The following is an 18,627-nucleotide window of genomic DNA, read 5'->3' as shown; positions in this document are numbered from 1 at the left end:
AACATTGCCACAAAATATGCAGAACCAGGTTTTTCTTTTTTTTTTTAGGCATTTGTAAAAAATTTTATTTATTTATTTATTTATTTGGCTGCCTTGGGTCTTCCTTGTGGTGGGTTCTTCGTTGTGGCATGCAGGATCTTTCGTTGCAGCACGTGGGCTCTAGAGTGCATGGGCTCAGTAGTTGCAGCACGCTGGCTTATTTGCCCTGAGGCGTGTGGGATCTTAGTTCCCTGACCAGGGCTCAAACCCTCGGCCCCTGCGTTGGAAGGTGGATTCTTGACCACCAGACCACCAGGGAAGTCCCCAGAACCACATTTTTAAATGGTAGATGAGTTCGAGTTTTATTCCATGAGTCAATAAATAATGGAATAGCTTTTCATAATTGACACATTTTTAACTTCTTGCTGGAAATTTTTGGCATGAAACTCTTTTATTGGCAATGTTCATATTGAGCTGAGTTCTAAGAAACTGTGGGATAGGAATATTGAGTTTTTAATAGACTTCTGATTTCTTGCTATGTAAGGTATTTCCCTGCTCTAGAATTTATGCTTGCCTTGCCTTGAATTTATTTTTGGGGGGGGTTAATATGAAATTTTGTTTCTTAAAACATGTTGTTAGTATAAGTATCAGCAATGTTAGGAAAACCTTAGTTATTGTCCTAAGCGCTTTCAATTTCATTTGTTTATATAGCTTTACAAATTAAAGGATAGAAAACAAGTTCAGTACTTCATAATTTTTCTCTAAAAAGAATAGAGTTACAACATATGCCAAAGAAATCAGTGTAGGTAGGCAGAGTTATTCTCAAGGGAATATGTTTTATTTATTTATTTATTTATTTATTTATATATTTGAAATCTGAAGTACCTTGGCCCTCAATTTCATCAAATTCCCTTATATCTGGAATAAAAAGCCTAAACTGTAAGTAGTGAAAGTCTTTGGGAAAGATTTTGGAAGTTTTTTTTCCCCCCTAAGTTTTTCCATATGTATTTTGTAAAAATTAGAACATAATTGAATATCTGGCAGACATTCTATATGAGTATCTTTATGGTTTTTGTTTTTCAGGCATTTTTAAAATATTTAATCATTCATGAGTTGAGCTTCATTCTTGAGTCATGGATGACAAGGCTTCTGTTGGAAAAATCAGTGTCTCCTCAGACTCTGTGTCTACTCTTAATAGTGAAGATTTTGTCTTGGTTTCCAGGCAAGGAGATGAGACACCATCTACAAATAATGGAAGTGATGACGAGAAAACAGGACTCAAGGTAAAACTACATAACCTACATTTCTTTTGCTTAGCCTTGCTAAAGCAAAACTTGGCCTTAATAGGAAGGTATATGGAGTGAAAGTGAGGACATGGAAATAATATCCTTTCTTTTTTTAATGCTAAAGCTTTTTATTTATAATTAGTGATAGTGAAAAATTTATATCTGATTAAGGATTTTCAATTTGATTAGCTTCTAAATCTTCTGATATCCCTAACTGTAAAAACTAGTGATCATAGTATAAACATTTGTTATTTTAGTATTGTTTCATGTTCCCATTGAGTTAGAGATGATTGTTTCTTTTGGTCCTGGTGTATGTAGTGTAAAGGCAGTGGCAGGTCTGCAGTGCTATTTATAAAAATAAGTTTTAGAATTAGTAAAACAGAACTTAAAATTCCTGGCTTTTGGCCATTTCTGTTTATATTTTCTCTGCCAAATAAATCACTATTAACTTCTTTTCCCATACTCTGTTACTGTTTTGCTCTTTATGGATATAAGTAAGAACAGATTACCTGTTAATGTCACTTAAAATGTAAGTAGCTTTAAAAATATTTTGATTCTTGTTTATGTCTATTTATTCAACAAGTGTTTATTGAGTATTGACTTTGTGCCAAGTACTGTTATAAATACTCGGGATACAGTAGCAAATAAGGCAAGCAAAGCCCCCTGCCCTCCTAGAGCTTTTAATCAAATGGGGAAACAGACTCTAAGCAAATAGGAAAATGAATATGTTAAGTAAATTTAGGTGTTTTGAAGAAAATCAAAGCAGAATACATGAATAAAGAGTGAATGGGAGGTACTGTTTTAGAGAATGTCTCGAAATGACATTTGAGCAGAGATCTGAGTGAAATGAGGAAGAACTTGTTCATGGAGAAATGTGAAAAAGCACTTTCCACGGGGAACAGAAAATAAAAAGACCCTGAGGAAGACCACCCTTTTTAGGACAGGGATTAGAGCAGAGTAAATAAAGTAAATAAAAAGTGCTAAAGAATGAGATCACTGGCTGAGAGAGACAGCATGGATGGTGTGAGCTTTGTGGACACATTCCCCAGAAAAATTGGTGACAATTACTATTTTTTTAAATTAAAGTCTATGGAAATGTTCTAAAGGACATAGAGCAATTGAAGAAACATTTATTCAGAGAAATTTACTAAAATTTGGTTAAGAATCTGTGGTATTTGAGCCAAGACTTGTTTTTTCCTTCCCATCTCCCAGCTGAGCAAGATGGTAACTCCACTCCAGATTGGTACAGTCAAGAAAATAGGGTTTCCTCTCCTCACAGCTCCCACTTGGAGGGCTGTCTTCCAGTGAAGAGCAGGATGAGAGCATTCCTCATCCTGCCTCCGTCACCTTTTGCTGGCCAAGTGTGAATGAGTGGTAGGGGCTGCCTTTTTTTTGCCCAGACCTTACTTCTGGGATGAAGGCTCTACGTAGGGCACAGTGTTGCTGAGAATACTGAGAGCCCAATTGCCCTTACCCTTACCCTGGCTCTGGCATGTAAGGTAGTGGTTCCACACTAATAGAGGGAAGTCAAAAATACCAGAGATTACTATGCAACCTCCCACACCTACCAAATACTCATTTTCTGAAGATGTGTCGCTCAGAGAGAAGTACATCATTGTCTACACTCCCAACTTCATAACTATAGCTCAGAGATTTTGCCTGCAGTGAGAAGTGGGACATAAAACAGCTCCTTATCTCTTCCCGTAGGAACCGACTTTATTTACAACAGAGGGCTTCCCTGGTGGCTCAGTGGTTAAGAACCCGCCTGCCAATGCAGGGGACATGGGTTCTAGCCCTGGTCTGGGAAGATCCCACATGCTGCAGAACAACTAAGCCCGTGCGCCACAACTACTGAGCCTGTGCTCTAGAGTCCACGAGCCACAACTACGGAGCCCACATGCCACAACTACTGAAGCCCACACACCTGGAGCCTGTGCTCCACAACAAGAGAAGCCATCGCAATGAGAAGCCCGCGCACTGCAACGAAGAGTGGCCCCTGCTCGCTGCAACTAGAGAAAACGCGTGCATAGCAACAACAAAAAACCCCAATGCAGCCAAAATAAATAAATAAATAAATAATTTTAAAAAATCATACTTACAACAGAGTGTAGAGAAGTTCAAGCCTAAGGGTACCCTCAAAAACAGTGGAAGTTGTGGTGAAAGGTAATTGGGAAGAGATTGTTAGATTGGTTGGACATACGGTTTAACTGTAGGCTTGCAGGGAGAAGACTGCCTGTGGTAGAGACAGAGCTCAAACATTGACCTCTGGAGCTCTCCTGTCAAAGTATCCTAATTTTTTTTTTTTTTTTTTTGTGGTACACGGGCCTCTCACTGTTGTGGCCTCTCCCGTTGCGGAGCACAGGCTCCGGACGCACAGGCTCAGCGGCCATGGCTCACGGGCCTCGCCGCTCCGCGGCATGTGGGTTCTTCCCGGATCAGGGCACCAACCCGTGTCCCCTGCATCGGCAGGCGGACTCTCCACCACTGTGCCACCAGGGAAGCCCAAAGTATCCTAATTTTATTGGTTTTTTCTGTGGAGCAGTTTATTACCTTAGTGGATTGTTGAAAACTGTTGAGCAAATCAGCCACAATTAGTGGAGTTTAATATCCACATGTAGTCACAGAGACAGAGCATCCTGCGAAAACTACTATCCCAGGATGACTGAAGGCAAATCCAAATTACCCCAGAGGAGCAACATCAAAGGTTTAACACCATGGGAATTAGGGGAATAGAATTTACTAAAAGAAGTCAGCTAGTCACTAAACAAACAAGCAAGCATAAAAAATAAGTCCTAGGGTGTGGAGACCAGTACCGAGAACTGGAACAACGTATTACCTAAAATATCTAGTTTCCAACACAAAATGTGAGACATGCAAAGAAACAAGAAAATATTACCTATACATCATTTTTAAAAAGGCAGCACATACTGCTTGTGAGAGTCAAATATTGGGCTTAATATGCAAACTTTGAAAGTAGCCATTATTAATATGTTCAATGAACTAAAAGAAATCATGCTTAAAGAAATAAAGGAAAGTATGATGACTGTAAAATCAAATAGAAAATATCATTAAGGAGATAGAAATTACAAAAGAACCAAATGGAAATTCCGAAGTGGAAGAGCACAATAACTGAAATGAGGAATTCACTGGAGAGGCTCAACAGTAAATTTCAATGGGCAAAAGAAAGAATTAATGGAAAGAAATGTCATCAAAATGGCAGTACAGGAGTTTTCTACCATCCCACTCTCAAAGAACACCAATTTAGACACTAATGGATGAGAGTGCCTTCATGGAAGTCCAGGAGCCCAACAGAGAAGTTCCAGCACATTATTGGGGCAAAAACATCCAAGATTGGACCCATTGAAGACGATGAAAGGAACAGTTTCATTTTATGTGTGTCACCCCACCCCCAAGGTGGCACAGCTCAGTGCCAGCAGGTATTTAGCTCATGATTTCTTCCATGGGGGAAAGTGAGAGTGTGTGATTGAGCACCTGACTTTCCCAGCTTTGTGGTACACTGCCAGAAAGGCCCATTTCTTTCTCACTCCATCCAGAATACTGAGTCGTAAACTGGATAACCTGGGGGTCGACAGTTGTGCTGGAAGAAGAGCAGCCAAGATTGGGAATGGAACATCTAAAGGGGCGTGGATCCTATTAACTGCTCTAGGGACTCCCTCAGGAAGCCCACCCATGAGCCACTGGGGACACCTCCCCTGCCAATCCCCCAGCTGGCCCATGGCCACCTCTGAGCTCCACACTCCTCACCCAAACGTGTCCCTACCCTGTGGCTGCCTCCCTGTGCACATCCCTGAGGGCAAGAATGGTATGTGTGAGTCTTTGCAAATGGCTAGTGAGCACATGCAAAAAGTCAACCTGATTCTGTGGGATTGGAAGAAACCACACACTTGAGCACTCATCATCATCTCAGGGAAAACAAATGCGATAGAGAGCATCAAAACACTGGATCAAGCAGAAGAAAGTATTGTGAAGTACAAGACACATTATTTGAAATTATCTAGTCTGAGAACAGAGGGAAAATGAAAAGGAGTGAAGAAAGCTGGCCCATGGCCAGCAGGCCCAGTTTATAGTGTGAACTGTGGCATACCACTAAAATGATCAGTCTATGCAATATTGGAGTCCCAGAAGGACAGGAGAGGGAGAAAGGGGCAGAAAGCTTATTTAGAAACATAATGATTGAAAACTTCCCCAATTTAAAAAAAATTATTTATTTTGGCTGTGTTGGGTCTTCGTTGCTGCGCGCGGGCTTTCTCTAGTTGCAGCAAGCGGGGGCTACTCTTCATTGTGGTGCGCGGGCTTCTCATTGCAGTGGCTTCTCTTGCTGCAGAGCACGGGCTCTAGGTGCGTGGGCTTCAGTAGTTGCAGTATGTGGGCTCAGTAGTTGTGGCTCGCAGGCTTTAGAGCACAGGCTCAGTAGTTGTGGCGCACGGGCTTAGTTGCTCGGCAGCATGCGCGATCTTCCCGGACCAGGGATTGAACCCGTGTTCCCTGCACTGGCAGGCGGATTCTCAACCACTGCGCCACCAGGGAAGCCGCCAAACTTCCCAAGTTTGGGGAAAGATTTGGATATCTGAGATCATGAAGTTTATAGGTGCCCCCAGAATTTCAACCCGAAGTGATCCTCTCCAAAATATATTACAATAAAGTTTAAAAATCAAAGACAAACAGTTTTTAAACGAGCAAGAGGAAAAAAAAACTATCTCACATTTCAAAGGAACCCCCCATAAGGCTTTTAGCAGATTTCTCAGCAGAAACCTTGCAGGCCGTAAGAGAATGGGATGATATATTCAAAGTGCTAAAAGAAAAAAACTGCCCACCAAGAATACATTAGTTGGCAAGGTTGTCCATCAGAAATGAAGGGGAGGGAATCCTCTGGGGCTTCAGTGGTTAGGACTCGTGCTTTCACTGCCAGGGGTGTGGGTTCAATCCCTGGTCAGGGAACTTAGGTCCTGCAAGCCGTGCAGCATGGCCAAAAAAAAAAAGAAATGAAGGAGAGAGAAAGATGACAGCTTTCCCCATCAATCTGAAAGTAGAATGTTCCTATGAAACTTCGTAAGCTGAAATGGCATATAGTGAAGAGTATCCCCTGCTTTCTGAAAGTTTGTGTTACACCCCTTCGCTTTTACAAACAACCTACATTAGTACAGTAATTGCTTTTTTTCATAAAAGCAAAAATCCTCTTCAGGTTTCTTTCAGTTAGCGAAAACAAGTACTAATGTAGGGCTTTCTAAAAGCAAAGTGGCATATTGCAAACTTTCGGAAAGTGAGGGATACCTGTACTTCCCAATGCTGAGGGAGTTGATCATCACTAGACCTTAAGAAAAGTGGTTAAAGGAGTTCTTCAATCTGAAATGAAAGGACACTAATTAGTAACATGAAAACATATGAAAATATAAAACACACTGGAAAAGATAAGTATATAGTAAAAATCAGTGTAGTCTGATACTGTAATATGGTGGTGTGTTGATTAAGAAACTCTAGTATAAAAGTTAAAGGACAAAGGTATTAAAAAATAACTATAGCTACAATGAATACATAATATAGAAAGTTAAATTGTGACATCAGAAGCAAAGTGTTTGGGGAAGTAAAAGGTAGAGTTTTGTATGCGATTGAAGTTAGGTTGTTACTGTTAATATACTGTTATATCTTGTAAAATGTTTTATGTAAACCTCATGGTAACCACAAAGTAATAAGCTACAATAGATCATAAAAGATAAGGGATCAAAGTGTACCACTACAGAAAATCATCAGTTCACGAGGGGAGATAGCAGGAGAGGAAGAAAGGAACAAGGGAACTACAAAACAACCAGAAAACAATTATTTTTTAATTAATTAATTTATTTTTGGATGCGTTGGGTGTTTGTTGCTGCGCGCGGGCTTTATCTAGTTGTGGCGAGCGGGAACTACTGTTTGTTGTGGTGTGCCGGCTTCTCATTGCGTTGGCTTCTCTTTTTGTGGAGCATGGACTCCAGGCGTGCAGGCTTCAGTAGTTGTGGCGCACGGGCTTAGTTGTTCCGCGGCATGTGGGATCTTCCTGGACCAGGGCTCGAACCCAAGTCCCCTGCACTGGCAGGCAGATTCTTAACCACTGTGCCACCAGGGAAGTCCCCAGGAAACAATTAATTACGTAATATTAGTAAGTTCTTATTTATCAGTAATTATTTTAAATGCAAATGAATTAAGTTGTCCAATCAAATGACAAGTGTCAGAATGTATTAAAAAAACAAGACCGCATTATATGCTGCATATAAGAGACTCATGTCAAGACTTCCCTGGTGGCACAGTGGTTAAGAATCCACATGCCAATGCAGGGGACACAGGTTCGAGAACTGGTCTGGGAAGATCCCACATGCCGTGGAGCGACTAAGTTCCTGCGCCACAACTACTGAGCCTGCGCTCTAGAGCCCACACACCACAACGAAGAGTAGCCCCTGCTCGCTGCAACTAGAGAAAGTGCACGCACAGCCACGAAAACCCAACACAGCCAAAAATAAATAAATTTTTAAAAAAGAGAGACTCATTTCAGCTTTAAGGACACACCTAGACTTATCCATGTGTCATATGTGAAGAGATGAAAAGCTATTCCATGCAAATGGGAACTAAAAGAGGGGCCATTTCAAAACAAGTATATGTTAGGTCACAAATCAAATCTTAGCAAATTTAAGAAGACTGACATACCAGATTCTTTTCTGACTACAGTGGTATAAAACTAGAAATAAAACAATGGGGAAAACTTGAAAATCTACAAATATGTGGAAGTTAAACAACCTACTCCTGACCAACCATTGGGTCAAAGAAGAAATCAAAAGGGAAATCAGAAAACATCTTGAAAGAAACAAATATGGAAACACAACATATTCCACATTCCACGATTTATATGTGGAATCTAAAAAAGCCAAACTCATGGAAACTGAGTAAAATGGTGGTTGCCCAGAGGTGGGCAGTGGTGGTGGAAGAAATGAGGAAATGTTGGTCGAACAGTATAGACTTCCAGTTAGGCAGTGGATATGTTTTGGGGATCTAAGGTATAGCACTGGGACTATAGCTAACAATACTACATTATATAATTAATCGAAAGTTCCTAAGAGATTAATCTTTAAAAATGGTAATTATGTGAGTTGATGTATTAACTAACCTTATTGTGGGAATCATTTTCCAATATATATGTGTATCAAATCATCATGTTGTATACCTTAAACTTATACAGTATTTTATTTCAAGTAAGTCTCAATAAAGTTGGAATATATATATGTATAAAACAAAGACCTTTTCTCGGAACTTTTATAAAAAAGTAAATAAAACAATATGTGAAAAGTATTTAGACTCTTAAAAAAAAGAATGAACTGTCAAAAAAAAATGACCTCTCATTACCACAGTCATGAATGATCTCAAAATAATTAAGCTGATTGAAAGAAGCCAGACATCCCCTCCAACTCCATAAATAGAAGCACATATTGTGTGTTCCGTTTATATACGATTTTAAAAAATGCAAAACAAATCTACACTCACAGAAAGCAGAAGAGTGGTTACCTTGGGGGAGGGATGATGAGGTGGGGAAGAAGAGTAAGAATCCAAAGGGGCACCACTACAGTGGTGTGTGCACGTATATATGTATATGTGTGTGTGCACGTGCACACATATGCATATATATACATGTGCATATATATATTAAAGAAATGTCAGTGCTGCATTAGAAAGTTATTTACTAAACTCTAAAGAAAGTAGTAAGGGAGGAATAAAGGAATGAAAAATACATGAGACAGATAAATAAAAAACAAAAAGTAAAATAGCACACCTAAATTGAACTATATCAATAATAGCATTAAATGTGAATGGATTAAGCAGTATGATCAAAAAGTAGAAATTGTCAGTACTGGATAAAACAACATCTAGGAGACACATCTTAGATTCAAAGATGTAAATATATTTAACTTAAATAGATGGGAAAAGATATGCAAACAACAGTCACAAGAAAATGAGTGATTATAGTGATGTTAGGCAATATAGACTTTAAAACAAATAATGATACTACGGATGAAAAGGGCTTTTTAGGGGCTTCCCTGGTGGCGCAGCGGTTGAGAGTCCGCCTGCCGATGCATGGGACACGAGTTCGTGCCCCGGTCTGGGAAGATCCCACATGCCGCGGAGCGGCTGGGCCCGTGAGCCATGGCCGCTGAGCCTGTGCGTCCGGAGCCTGTGCCCCGCAACGTGAGAGGCCCGTGTACCGCAAAAAAAAAAAAAAAAAAAAAAAAAGGGCTTTTTATAATCCTATAAGGGTCAGACCACCAGGAAGGTCCAACAATGAAATCCCTAATAAAGGAACTTCAAAATACATGAAACAAAAAATGACAGAAATGAACACAGAAATAGTTCAACAATAATTGTTGTTATAATACTTCCTTTTAATTACGGATAGAAAAACTAAGCAGGAGACCAATATGTAAATAGAAGTCTAGAGCAGCACTATAAACTATTTTGACCTGACATATCTATGGAGTACTCAACAACAATAATATACATTCTTCTCAAGTACACCTAAATTATTTTTCCAACCACAGTGAAGAAATCAATAACAGAAGTAAAACTGAAAAATTAACAAATACATGGAAATTAAACAACATACTCCCAGATAACTTATGGGTCAAAGAAGAAATTAAAAGGGAAATTAGAAAATACTTTGAGATGAATGAAAATGAAGGTATACCAAAACTTACACAATATAGCTAAAATAATGCTTATAGGGAAATTTCTACTTGTAAATTCCTATATTATGAGAGAAGGAAGATCTCAATAACCTAATTTTTCACCTAAAAACATTGGAAAAACAAGGGCAAACTAAACTTAAAACAAGGAGAAGTAAGGAAATAAAAGGTTAGGGTGAAAATTAATGAAACAGAAGAGAAAACCAATAGAGAAATCAATGAAACCAAAAGCTGGTTCTTTGAAAAGATCAACAAAATCGACAACATTTTAGATTGACCAACAGAAAAAGAGGAGACACAAATTACTAGAATCAGAAATGAAACATTGCTACCAAACTTACATAAATAAAAAGGATTATAAAGGAATCTTATGAACAGTAGTATGCCAGTAAATTAGAGAACTTAGATTAAATGGACAAATTTCAAGAAAAACACTAATGAAACTGATAAATAATATGAATAGACATATAACAAGAGATTGAACTAGCAATAAAAAATATACCTGGATGACTTCACTGCTGAACTCTACCAAATGTGTAAGTAAGAATACCAGTACTTAACACACTCCCAAAAAAATAGAGAATATTTCCCAATTCATTTTATGAGGATGATATTACCCTGATGCCAGAATTAGACAAAGATTTCATAAGACTACACGTCAGTATCTCTTATAAATATGGAGACAAAATCCTCAACAAAACACCAGCAGACTTAATTCATCAACATATGAAAAGGATTACATACCATGATCAAGTGGGAATCGAAGGAATCGAAGTTTGGTTTAACATATTAAAATCTATTAATGTAACATACCATATCAGTGGAATTAAAAGCAAAAACATAATCATTTCAGTAGACACAGTAAAAGCATTTGATAACAATTCAACACTTTGTCATGAAAGTAAACAAATGAAACTATGAATAGAATGGCACTTCCTCAACTAGATAAATAGCAATTGTGAAAAACCTACAGCTAAAATCATTCTCGCTGGTGAAAGAGTAGATTTTTTCCTCCTCCGTTTAGGCTCACTGCATGGATATCTGTTCAACATTGTACTTGAGGTTATTTCCAGAGCAGTTAGGCATGTAAAAATCTAAAACATCCATATTGGGAAGAAGGAAATAAAAATCATCTCTGTTGGCAGTTGTATATGATCTTGTATGTAGAAAGTCCTAAGAAATCCACTAAAAATTATTAAAACTAATAAGTTCAGCAGGATTGCAGGATACAAGATCATCATGCAAATATCAATTTTATTTCTGTATACTTGTAAGTAGCAATCTTAAATGACAGTAGGAAAACAGTTGCATTTATGATAGCATTAAAAAGAATTAAATACTTTGCATTGTTTAAAAAAGTGGAAATCTTATACTCTGAAATCTGCAAAGCATTGTTGAAAGAAATTAAAGACCTAAATAAGTGGAAATTCATCCAGTGTTCATGCATTAGAAGACTTGTTAGGATGGCATTATTCCTCAAATTGGTCTACACATTCAGTGCATTCCTTATCAGAATCCCAGGTAACATCTTTGTAGAGGTTAACAAGCCAATTTTTTTTTTTTTTTTTTTTTGTGGTACGCCGGCCTCTCACTGTTGTGGCATCTCCCGTTGCGGAGCACAGGCTCCAGACGCACAGGCTCAGCGGCCATGGCTCACGGGCCCTGCCGCTCCGCGGCATGTGGGATCTTCCCGGACCAGGGCACGAACTCATGTCTCCTGCATCAGCAGGCGGACTCTCAACCACTGCGCCACCAGGGAAGCCCAACAAGCCAATTTTAAAATTTGTATGGAATAGCAAGGGACCCTAAATAGCCAATATAATGTTGAAAATAAAGAACACAGTCGAGGACTCACGCTTTGCAATTTCTAAACTTATAGAGCGGTGGTAATCAAGACAGTGAAGTACTGACATAAGGATAGGCATGAAGGTCATTGGAATATGTTTGAGAATTCAGAAATAGAACCATGTTTCTGTGGTCAGCTGATTGAAGCAAGGGTACTAATACCATTCAGTTGAGAACGGATTTTTTTTTCTCTAACAAATTGTGCTGGGACAACTGGATAGTCACATTCAAAAGAATGAAGTTGTACCCTTACATCACACTATATATAAAAATTAGCTCAAAGTAGATCAAAGACCTCAATGTAAGAGCTAAAAGTATAAAACTCTTAGAAGAAAATAGGGGTAAATTTTCATGACTTCAGGTTTAGCAGTGCATTCTAAGATATACCAAAAATACAAGCAACAAAGGAAAAAGAATTAATTGGACTGTATCAACAATAAAATCTTTTCTACCTCAAAAGATACTATCAAAAAAGTGAAAAGTCAACCCACAGAATGAGAGAAAAATGTTTGCAAACCGTAAGTTACTTATATCTAGGATATATAAGGAGCTAAGCAACCTAAATGTTTATCAACTACCAAATGGATAAATAAAATGTGGTCTAGAGTGGAATATTAGTTGGTCATAGGAATGAAGTACTGATGCATGCTATAACACAGATGAACCCTGAAGAACATTATGTTAAGTGATAAGCAAGTCACAAAAGTCCACTAATTACAGGGTTCCAATAATATGAAATGTCTAGAATAGTCAAATCTTTAGAGGCAGAAAATAAATAAGTGTTTGCTTAGGGTTGGAGATACTGGGGGAAGAGAGAGTTGATACCTAAGGAGGTAGGGTGTTTTCTTTTTGAGGTAATGAAAATATTTTAAGATCGACTTTGGTGGTGGTTGCACATATCTGTTAATATACTCAAAACCATAGAATAGAATGTATACTTTAAATGGGTGAATTGTATTTGGAAATGTCCCAATACAAATACTTCGGAAAGCTGGATGAAATAGAATAAATAGCCTTTCAATTACATAGCTCTATTCACAAGAAAGTGAAGAAAGTCCCCAAGGAACAAAAGCAAAGAGGAACCTGAAAGCCAGACCTATACACATGTGCTGACTTTGGGCAAGACTGACAGCAAGAAGAGCAGGCTGTTTTAGTCCTGAAAGGGAGAGATAATGTTAGCTTGGACTAGAGGATGAATGGACTGTGATTCAGGATATATTTTCAAGGTAGAGCTGGTTGGTATGAAGGTGGGCGAATTAGATATGGGATTTGAGGCAGAGAGAAGTAAAGTTGCTTCCTAGATTTTGGCCTGAACTGTTAGGTATATGGTTTTGCCATTTAGTGAAATGGGCAAAAGATAGGAAGACCAGAATTGGGGTAGGGGACAGGGGAATCAAAGTCCTGTTTAGGACATATTAAATTTGAGGTGACTATTAGATGTCATTTTTAGATGTCAGGTAGTTAGTTGCATGTATGTGACTGATGTTCAGGAGAGATTGTGGCTGACATCAACAGTATATAGATGGTATTCAAAGCTATGGGATTAGATGAAGCAACAAGGGAAAAGCAACAAATAACATAGAAGGGAATCCCCATAAGGTTACCAGCTGATTTTTCAGCAGAAACAGACAACTGTTTCAAGGATTTTTTGCTAACAGAGGAGCTGAAAAATAGAGGTACCTGAAGGGTGATGTGGATTCCAGTGAGGGATTTTATGATATTTATATACTGATAAGAATTATTCAGTAAAGGGGGACATTGCTACTACAAAATGAGAGCAAAATCTTTGATTCAATTAGGGAAAAGGGTTTCGTGTGTATAAGTGGAAGGGTTAGCCTAGGAACAGCTTTTGAAATAGGAAGATAGCATAAGTGAGTACAGATGCAAATAGATCAGTCTTCTCTCCTTTTGGATTTGTTCCTGTCAAAAATTTTCTTGTTAATTTTTGAAGTACTGTTAGACTTATTCTTCCTGTTTCTAATTTGATGAACCATTCTCGGTAAATGGGAAGGACCCTCAGGGCTTCTCCAGAGAACTTTTTGCTCACTCTTTTTTTTTTTTTTTTTTTTTTTTTTTTGCGGTACGCGGGCCTCTCCCTGTTGTGGCCTCTCCCATTGCGGAGCACAGGCTCCAGACGCGCAGGCTCAGCGGCCATGGCTCACTGGCCCAACCGCTCCGCGGCATGTGGGATCCTCCCGGACCGGGGCACGAACCCGTGTCCCCTGCATCGGCAGGCGGACTCTCAACGACTGCGCCACCAGGGAAGCCCTTAAGTGTTTTTGTTTGTTTGTTTGTTTGTTTGTTTTTGCGGTACGAGGGCCTCTCACTGTTGTGGCCTCTCCAGTTGCGGAGCACAGGCTCTGGACGCGCAGGCTCAGCGGCCATGGCTCACGGGCCCAGCCGCTACGCGGCATGTGGGATCTTCCCGGACAGGGGCACGAACCCATGTCCCCTGCATCGGCAGGCGGACTCTCAACCACTGTGCCACCAGGGAAGCCCACTTTCATTTATCTTGTTCACCAAAAGGAGATAATTCTGTTTTGGGGTTTTTTAAAAAATTAATTAATTTGTTTCTGGCCGCGTTGGGTCTTCATTGCTGTGCCCAGGCTTTCTCTAGTTGCAGCGAACAGGGACTACTCTTCGTTGCAGTGTGCAGGCTTCTCATTGCAGTGGCTTCTCTTGTTGTGGAGCATGGGCTCTAGGCACGTGGGCTTCAGTAGTTGCTGGCATGTGGGCTCAATAGTTGTGGCTCGCAGGCTCTAGAGCACAGGCTAGAACGTGTCCCCTGCATTGGCAGGTGGATTCTCAACCACTGCGCCACCAAGGAAGCCCCAATAATTCTGTTTTGTAGAACAGGAAATTGAGCAACATGTTTTCCAAATTTAAAATGTTTTCTCTATGTATTTTCATGTAATTTCAGTACATCTACACAGCATATTGGTTTATTGGCTACAGAACTAGTAAGTGAAGATTAAAAATTACTGTTAAATCTGTGAGATCTGTCATCAGAAGAAGGTATGATAGGATATCTACAGATGTGTTGCCAGTGATGCCCACACTTCTTTATGAAACTGTTTTTTCAACCACTGGTAGATTTTAAAATTGCAGTGGAGTTAGAGGATACATTTGAAAGGTCTGTCACTGTTCCACCTCTGAAGTTCTAATTGAGTGTTTTGTTGAATATCCAGTTGACAGCTAGTAATCTACCAACTTCTTTTAGGTACTGAGGATAAGAACTCCATTTTGGGAAATATGATGACTTAGAAAACCTAAAAATGTCTCGATACAAAATACTTAGGAAAGCTGGATGAAATATAACAAATACCCTTTTTATTTTATTTTATTATTTATTTATTTATTTATTTATTTTGCGGTACGTGGGCCTCTTACTGTTGTGACCACTCCCGTTGTGGAGCACAGGCTCCAGATGCGAAGGCTCAGCGGCCATGGCTCACGGGCCCAGCCGCTCCGCGGCATGTGGGATCCTCCCGGACCGGGGCACGAACCCGTGTCCCCTGCATCAGCAGGCAGACTCTCAACCACTGCACCACCAGGGAAGCCTAAATACCCTTTTTTTAAAAAATAAATTTATTTATTTATTTATTTATTTTTGGCTGTCTTGGGTCATTGCTGAGTGCTGGCTTTCTCTAGTTGCGGCGAGTGGGGGCTACTCTTCGTTGCGGTGCGTGGGCTTCTCATTGCGGTGGCTTCTCATTGCGGTGGCTTTTCTTTGTTGCAGAGCACAGGCTCTAGGTGCGCAGGCTTCAGTAGTTGTGGCACGAGGGCTGAGTAGTTGTGGCACGAGGGCTCAGTAGTTATGGCTCATGGGCTTAGTTGCTCCACAGCATGTGGGATCTTCCAGGACTAGGGCTCAAACCCGTGTCCCCTGCATTGGCAGGCGGATTCTTAACCACTGCGCCACCAGGGAGGTACCAACAAATACCCTTTTAATTGAATAGCTGTATTCACAAAAATGTAAAGAAAATCCTCAAGGAACGAAAGCAAAGAGGGAAATGAAAGCCAAAACTATATGTATGAACTGACATTGGGACTCCTCTGGGGGAATTTGCTGTTCTTTATAACCAGTGGACTTGGGTTTTGATAGGTAAATTAGGTAAGAGATAAGGCCTTGGATTTTACAGGGAGAGGTTTTGGAACTGAGATTTCCTTATAAAACATACTTGGGATACATCCTAACTTGAAAGGATATACTTGAAAAAATAATAATAGTAACCTGCCTACAGTCACAGGAAAAAAATAAGGAAGCTTCTCTGTCTTACATTGGACACTGATTGGAGAGGAGTCTTGTTGAGTATTTGTACCCATAGGCTTGCCTTCATGTATGTTTGGGGTTTTAATTTATACTACCTTCTTGTTCCTGGGTTAGGAATACTCTTGGGGCACCTGACAGAATCAGCTGTAAAACTGTCGAGGGACGTGCTTGCCACCCAGACTGCATAGTATTCCCACAGGTAACTCTGATAAGGAATAGTGCACAATGCAAAATTTACAAAGAATGGGGCTTCCCTGATAGCGCAGTGGTTAAGAATCCGTCTGCCAGTGCAGGGGACACGGGTTCGAGCCCTGATCTGGGAAGATCCCACATGCCGTGGAGCAACTAAGTCCATGCGCCACAGCTACTGAGCCTGTGATCTAGAGCTGGTGAGCCACAACTACTGAGCCCGCATGCCTAGAGCCCGTGCTCCACAACAGGAGAAGCCACCGCAATGAGAAGCCCACGCACCACAACAAAGAGTGGCCCCTGCTCCTCTCAACTAGAGAAAGCCCGTGTGCAGCAACGAAGACCCAACGCAGCCATAAATAAATAAATTAAATAAATTAAAAAAAAAACTAACCTTTAAAAAAAGATTTACAAATGACAATTCACCATGAGCAAGAGTTAGCAAACCCCCAGTAAGATCAAATCTCACCAAAACTTTGGCATCTGAATTATTAGCTGTAACCTTAAGATGGGTATGATTAAAATGACTAAAGATTTAAAGAAAATTTTGGAAACGTTAGAAAATAACATTACAAAAGATTTTAATATACCAAGCAAACTAAAAATAAAACTTCTACAAGTGAAAATTAGACCCAGTGAAATTAAAGGTGCAACAGATATATTACCTACAAAATGAATCTGAGGAAATTACTCAGAAAATAACATTGAAAGATGATAATATATGAAAAAGCAATTAAGAAACATGGAGACAAGGATGCGAAGGACCAACATGTACCTAAATGTTCCTTAAAAATCGAATGAGGGAGGGGGGACCACTGACGGTCCAGTGGTTAGAACTCCGTGCTTCCACTGCAGGGGTCACGGGTTGGATTCCTGGTTGGGGAACTAAGATCCTGCATGCCGCGCAGTGCAACCAAAAAAAAAAGAATAGAATGAGGGAGAAGGAAATTGGTATAATAGCTGAATATCTTCCGAAAGTGATAAAGGATATAAACCCTCAGCTTAAAAAAACAGAATGAGTCCCAACCAGGATGACAGTGAAACTGTAGAACATCACAGCCAAAGAGTAGTTCTTAAAAGGCTGAATGAGAATCAAGATGAATAGGACATAGTTCATGTCCTCAAGATGCTTATAGCTTAGGGTAGATGACACTTGTTAAAAATGTTGTTGCAGTGATTTCTACTAGTCTTTGCTTTGTAACAAACTAACTCAGGTTTGAAAAACTATTATTTCTCATTTTATGGATTGACTGGGTAGTTTTGCTAGTCTTGCTTAGGGTCATACAACTTCATTTAGCTGGTGCGTTGGCTGGGGACTGGGCTTGACTTTGTCTCTCTTTCCACGTGGTTTTCAACTTAGGCTTCTTCACAGCATGGTGGTCTTAGGGCAGACGTGAAAGCTGTAAGACCTCTTTTAAGGCTAAAGCTTATAAGTTACATGGTGTCACTTCTACCACATTCTGTTGTAGAAAAGCAAGCCACAATGCCAGCCCACATTCATGGGATTAGAGAAATAGACTATATCTCTTGATGGAGGAACTGTAGAGATTTTGTGGCCATATTTAATTTTCAACATGAGTATAATTAGATCAGTGCTGTGATAAAGGTTAACAAAAGGATGCTATAGAACAGAGCAGGTAGAAACTTATCTCAGCTTGGGGGAGGAGTCAGGGAAGGCTTCTCAGAGAGGATAATGCTTCAGTTAAACCCTTTAAAGGAAAGCTTTATGTGATAGTGTAGTTATTAAAAACACAGGTATTTTTCTTTATGAAATGTTTATGACAACTCACATCAAAATCTGAGAATTTTCCATAAGTTCAGAACATGTTGCATTTTCTCTGCTTCACTTCCCTGGTGTAGGAATCTTACACCCTTTAGCTCTTAGCCAAAGATACTCTTTAAATGTTGGTTGGGGTACATTGATGAGATAGTACTGCTGAGGCAGAAAGTTCAGTTAGAGGATTTTTTAAGCTTTTTAATCTTCATAGAGTTTTCTTGAAAAATCCAGCTGACATTATTTTGGTTGAGAAAAGTTGCCAGGTTTTATTAAAGTAGTTAGCAGATACAGAAGTCACTCCTTCTCACTTAGTAATGCCTAGACTAATCTTCTGACTCAGTTTCTGAAATTGTATTGGAGTCAGTTGATCTTGTCCTCTAAAATGCAGATCTTTTTTTTTTTTTTTTTTTTTGCGGTACGCGGGCCTCTCACTGTTGTGGCCTCTCCCGTTGTGGAGCACAGACTCCGGATGCGCAGGCTCAGCGGCCATGGCTCACGGGCCCAGCCGCTCTGCAGCATGTGGGATCCTCCCGGACTGGGGCACAAACCCATGTCCCC

At 39.8% G+C, this 18,627-nt stretch overlaps 1 protein-coding gene across 5 annotated transcripts in view; it reads left to right on the top strand.

The window, feature by feature from the left end:
• Window positions 1-18,627, top strand: part of RABGAP1 (RAB GTPase activating protein 1) — a 161,314-nt gene that overhangs the window by 22,250 nt on the left and 120,437 nt on the right. For 3 of the 5 annotated variants that reach the window (XM_067743366.1, XM_067743365.1, XM_067743369.1), the window contains exon 2: window positions 1,063-1,262. The exons of 1 other annotated variant lie outside the window; for it this stretch is intronic. In XM_067743366.1, coding sequence (XP_067599467.1) covers window positions 1,113-1,262 — 150 coding nt within the window. In that variant the 5' untranslated portion in view covers window positions 1,063-1,112. The remainder of the gene's footprint in view (window positions 1-1,062; window positions 1,263-18,627) is intronic. One more of the 5 variants, XM_067743367.1, reaches the window with a different exon arrangement.

The sequence above is a fragment of the Pseudorca crassidens genome, chromosome 7, assembly GCF_039906515.1.
Source record: "Pseudorca crassidens isolate mPseCra1 chromosome 7, mPseCra1.hap1, whole genome shotgun sequence".
NCBI classification, from domain to species: domain Eukaryota; kingdom Metazoa; phylum Chordata; class Mammalia; order Artiodactyla; family Delphinidae; genus Pseudorca; species Pseudorca crassidens.
This window is presented reverse-complemented; position numbering and strand designations above follow the sequence as displayed.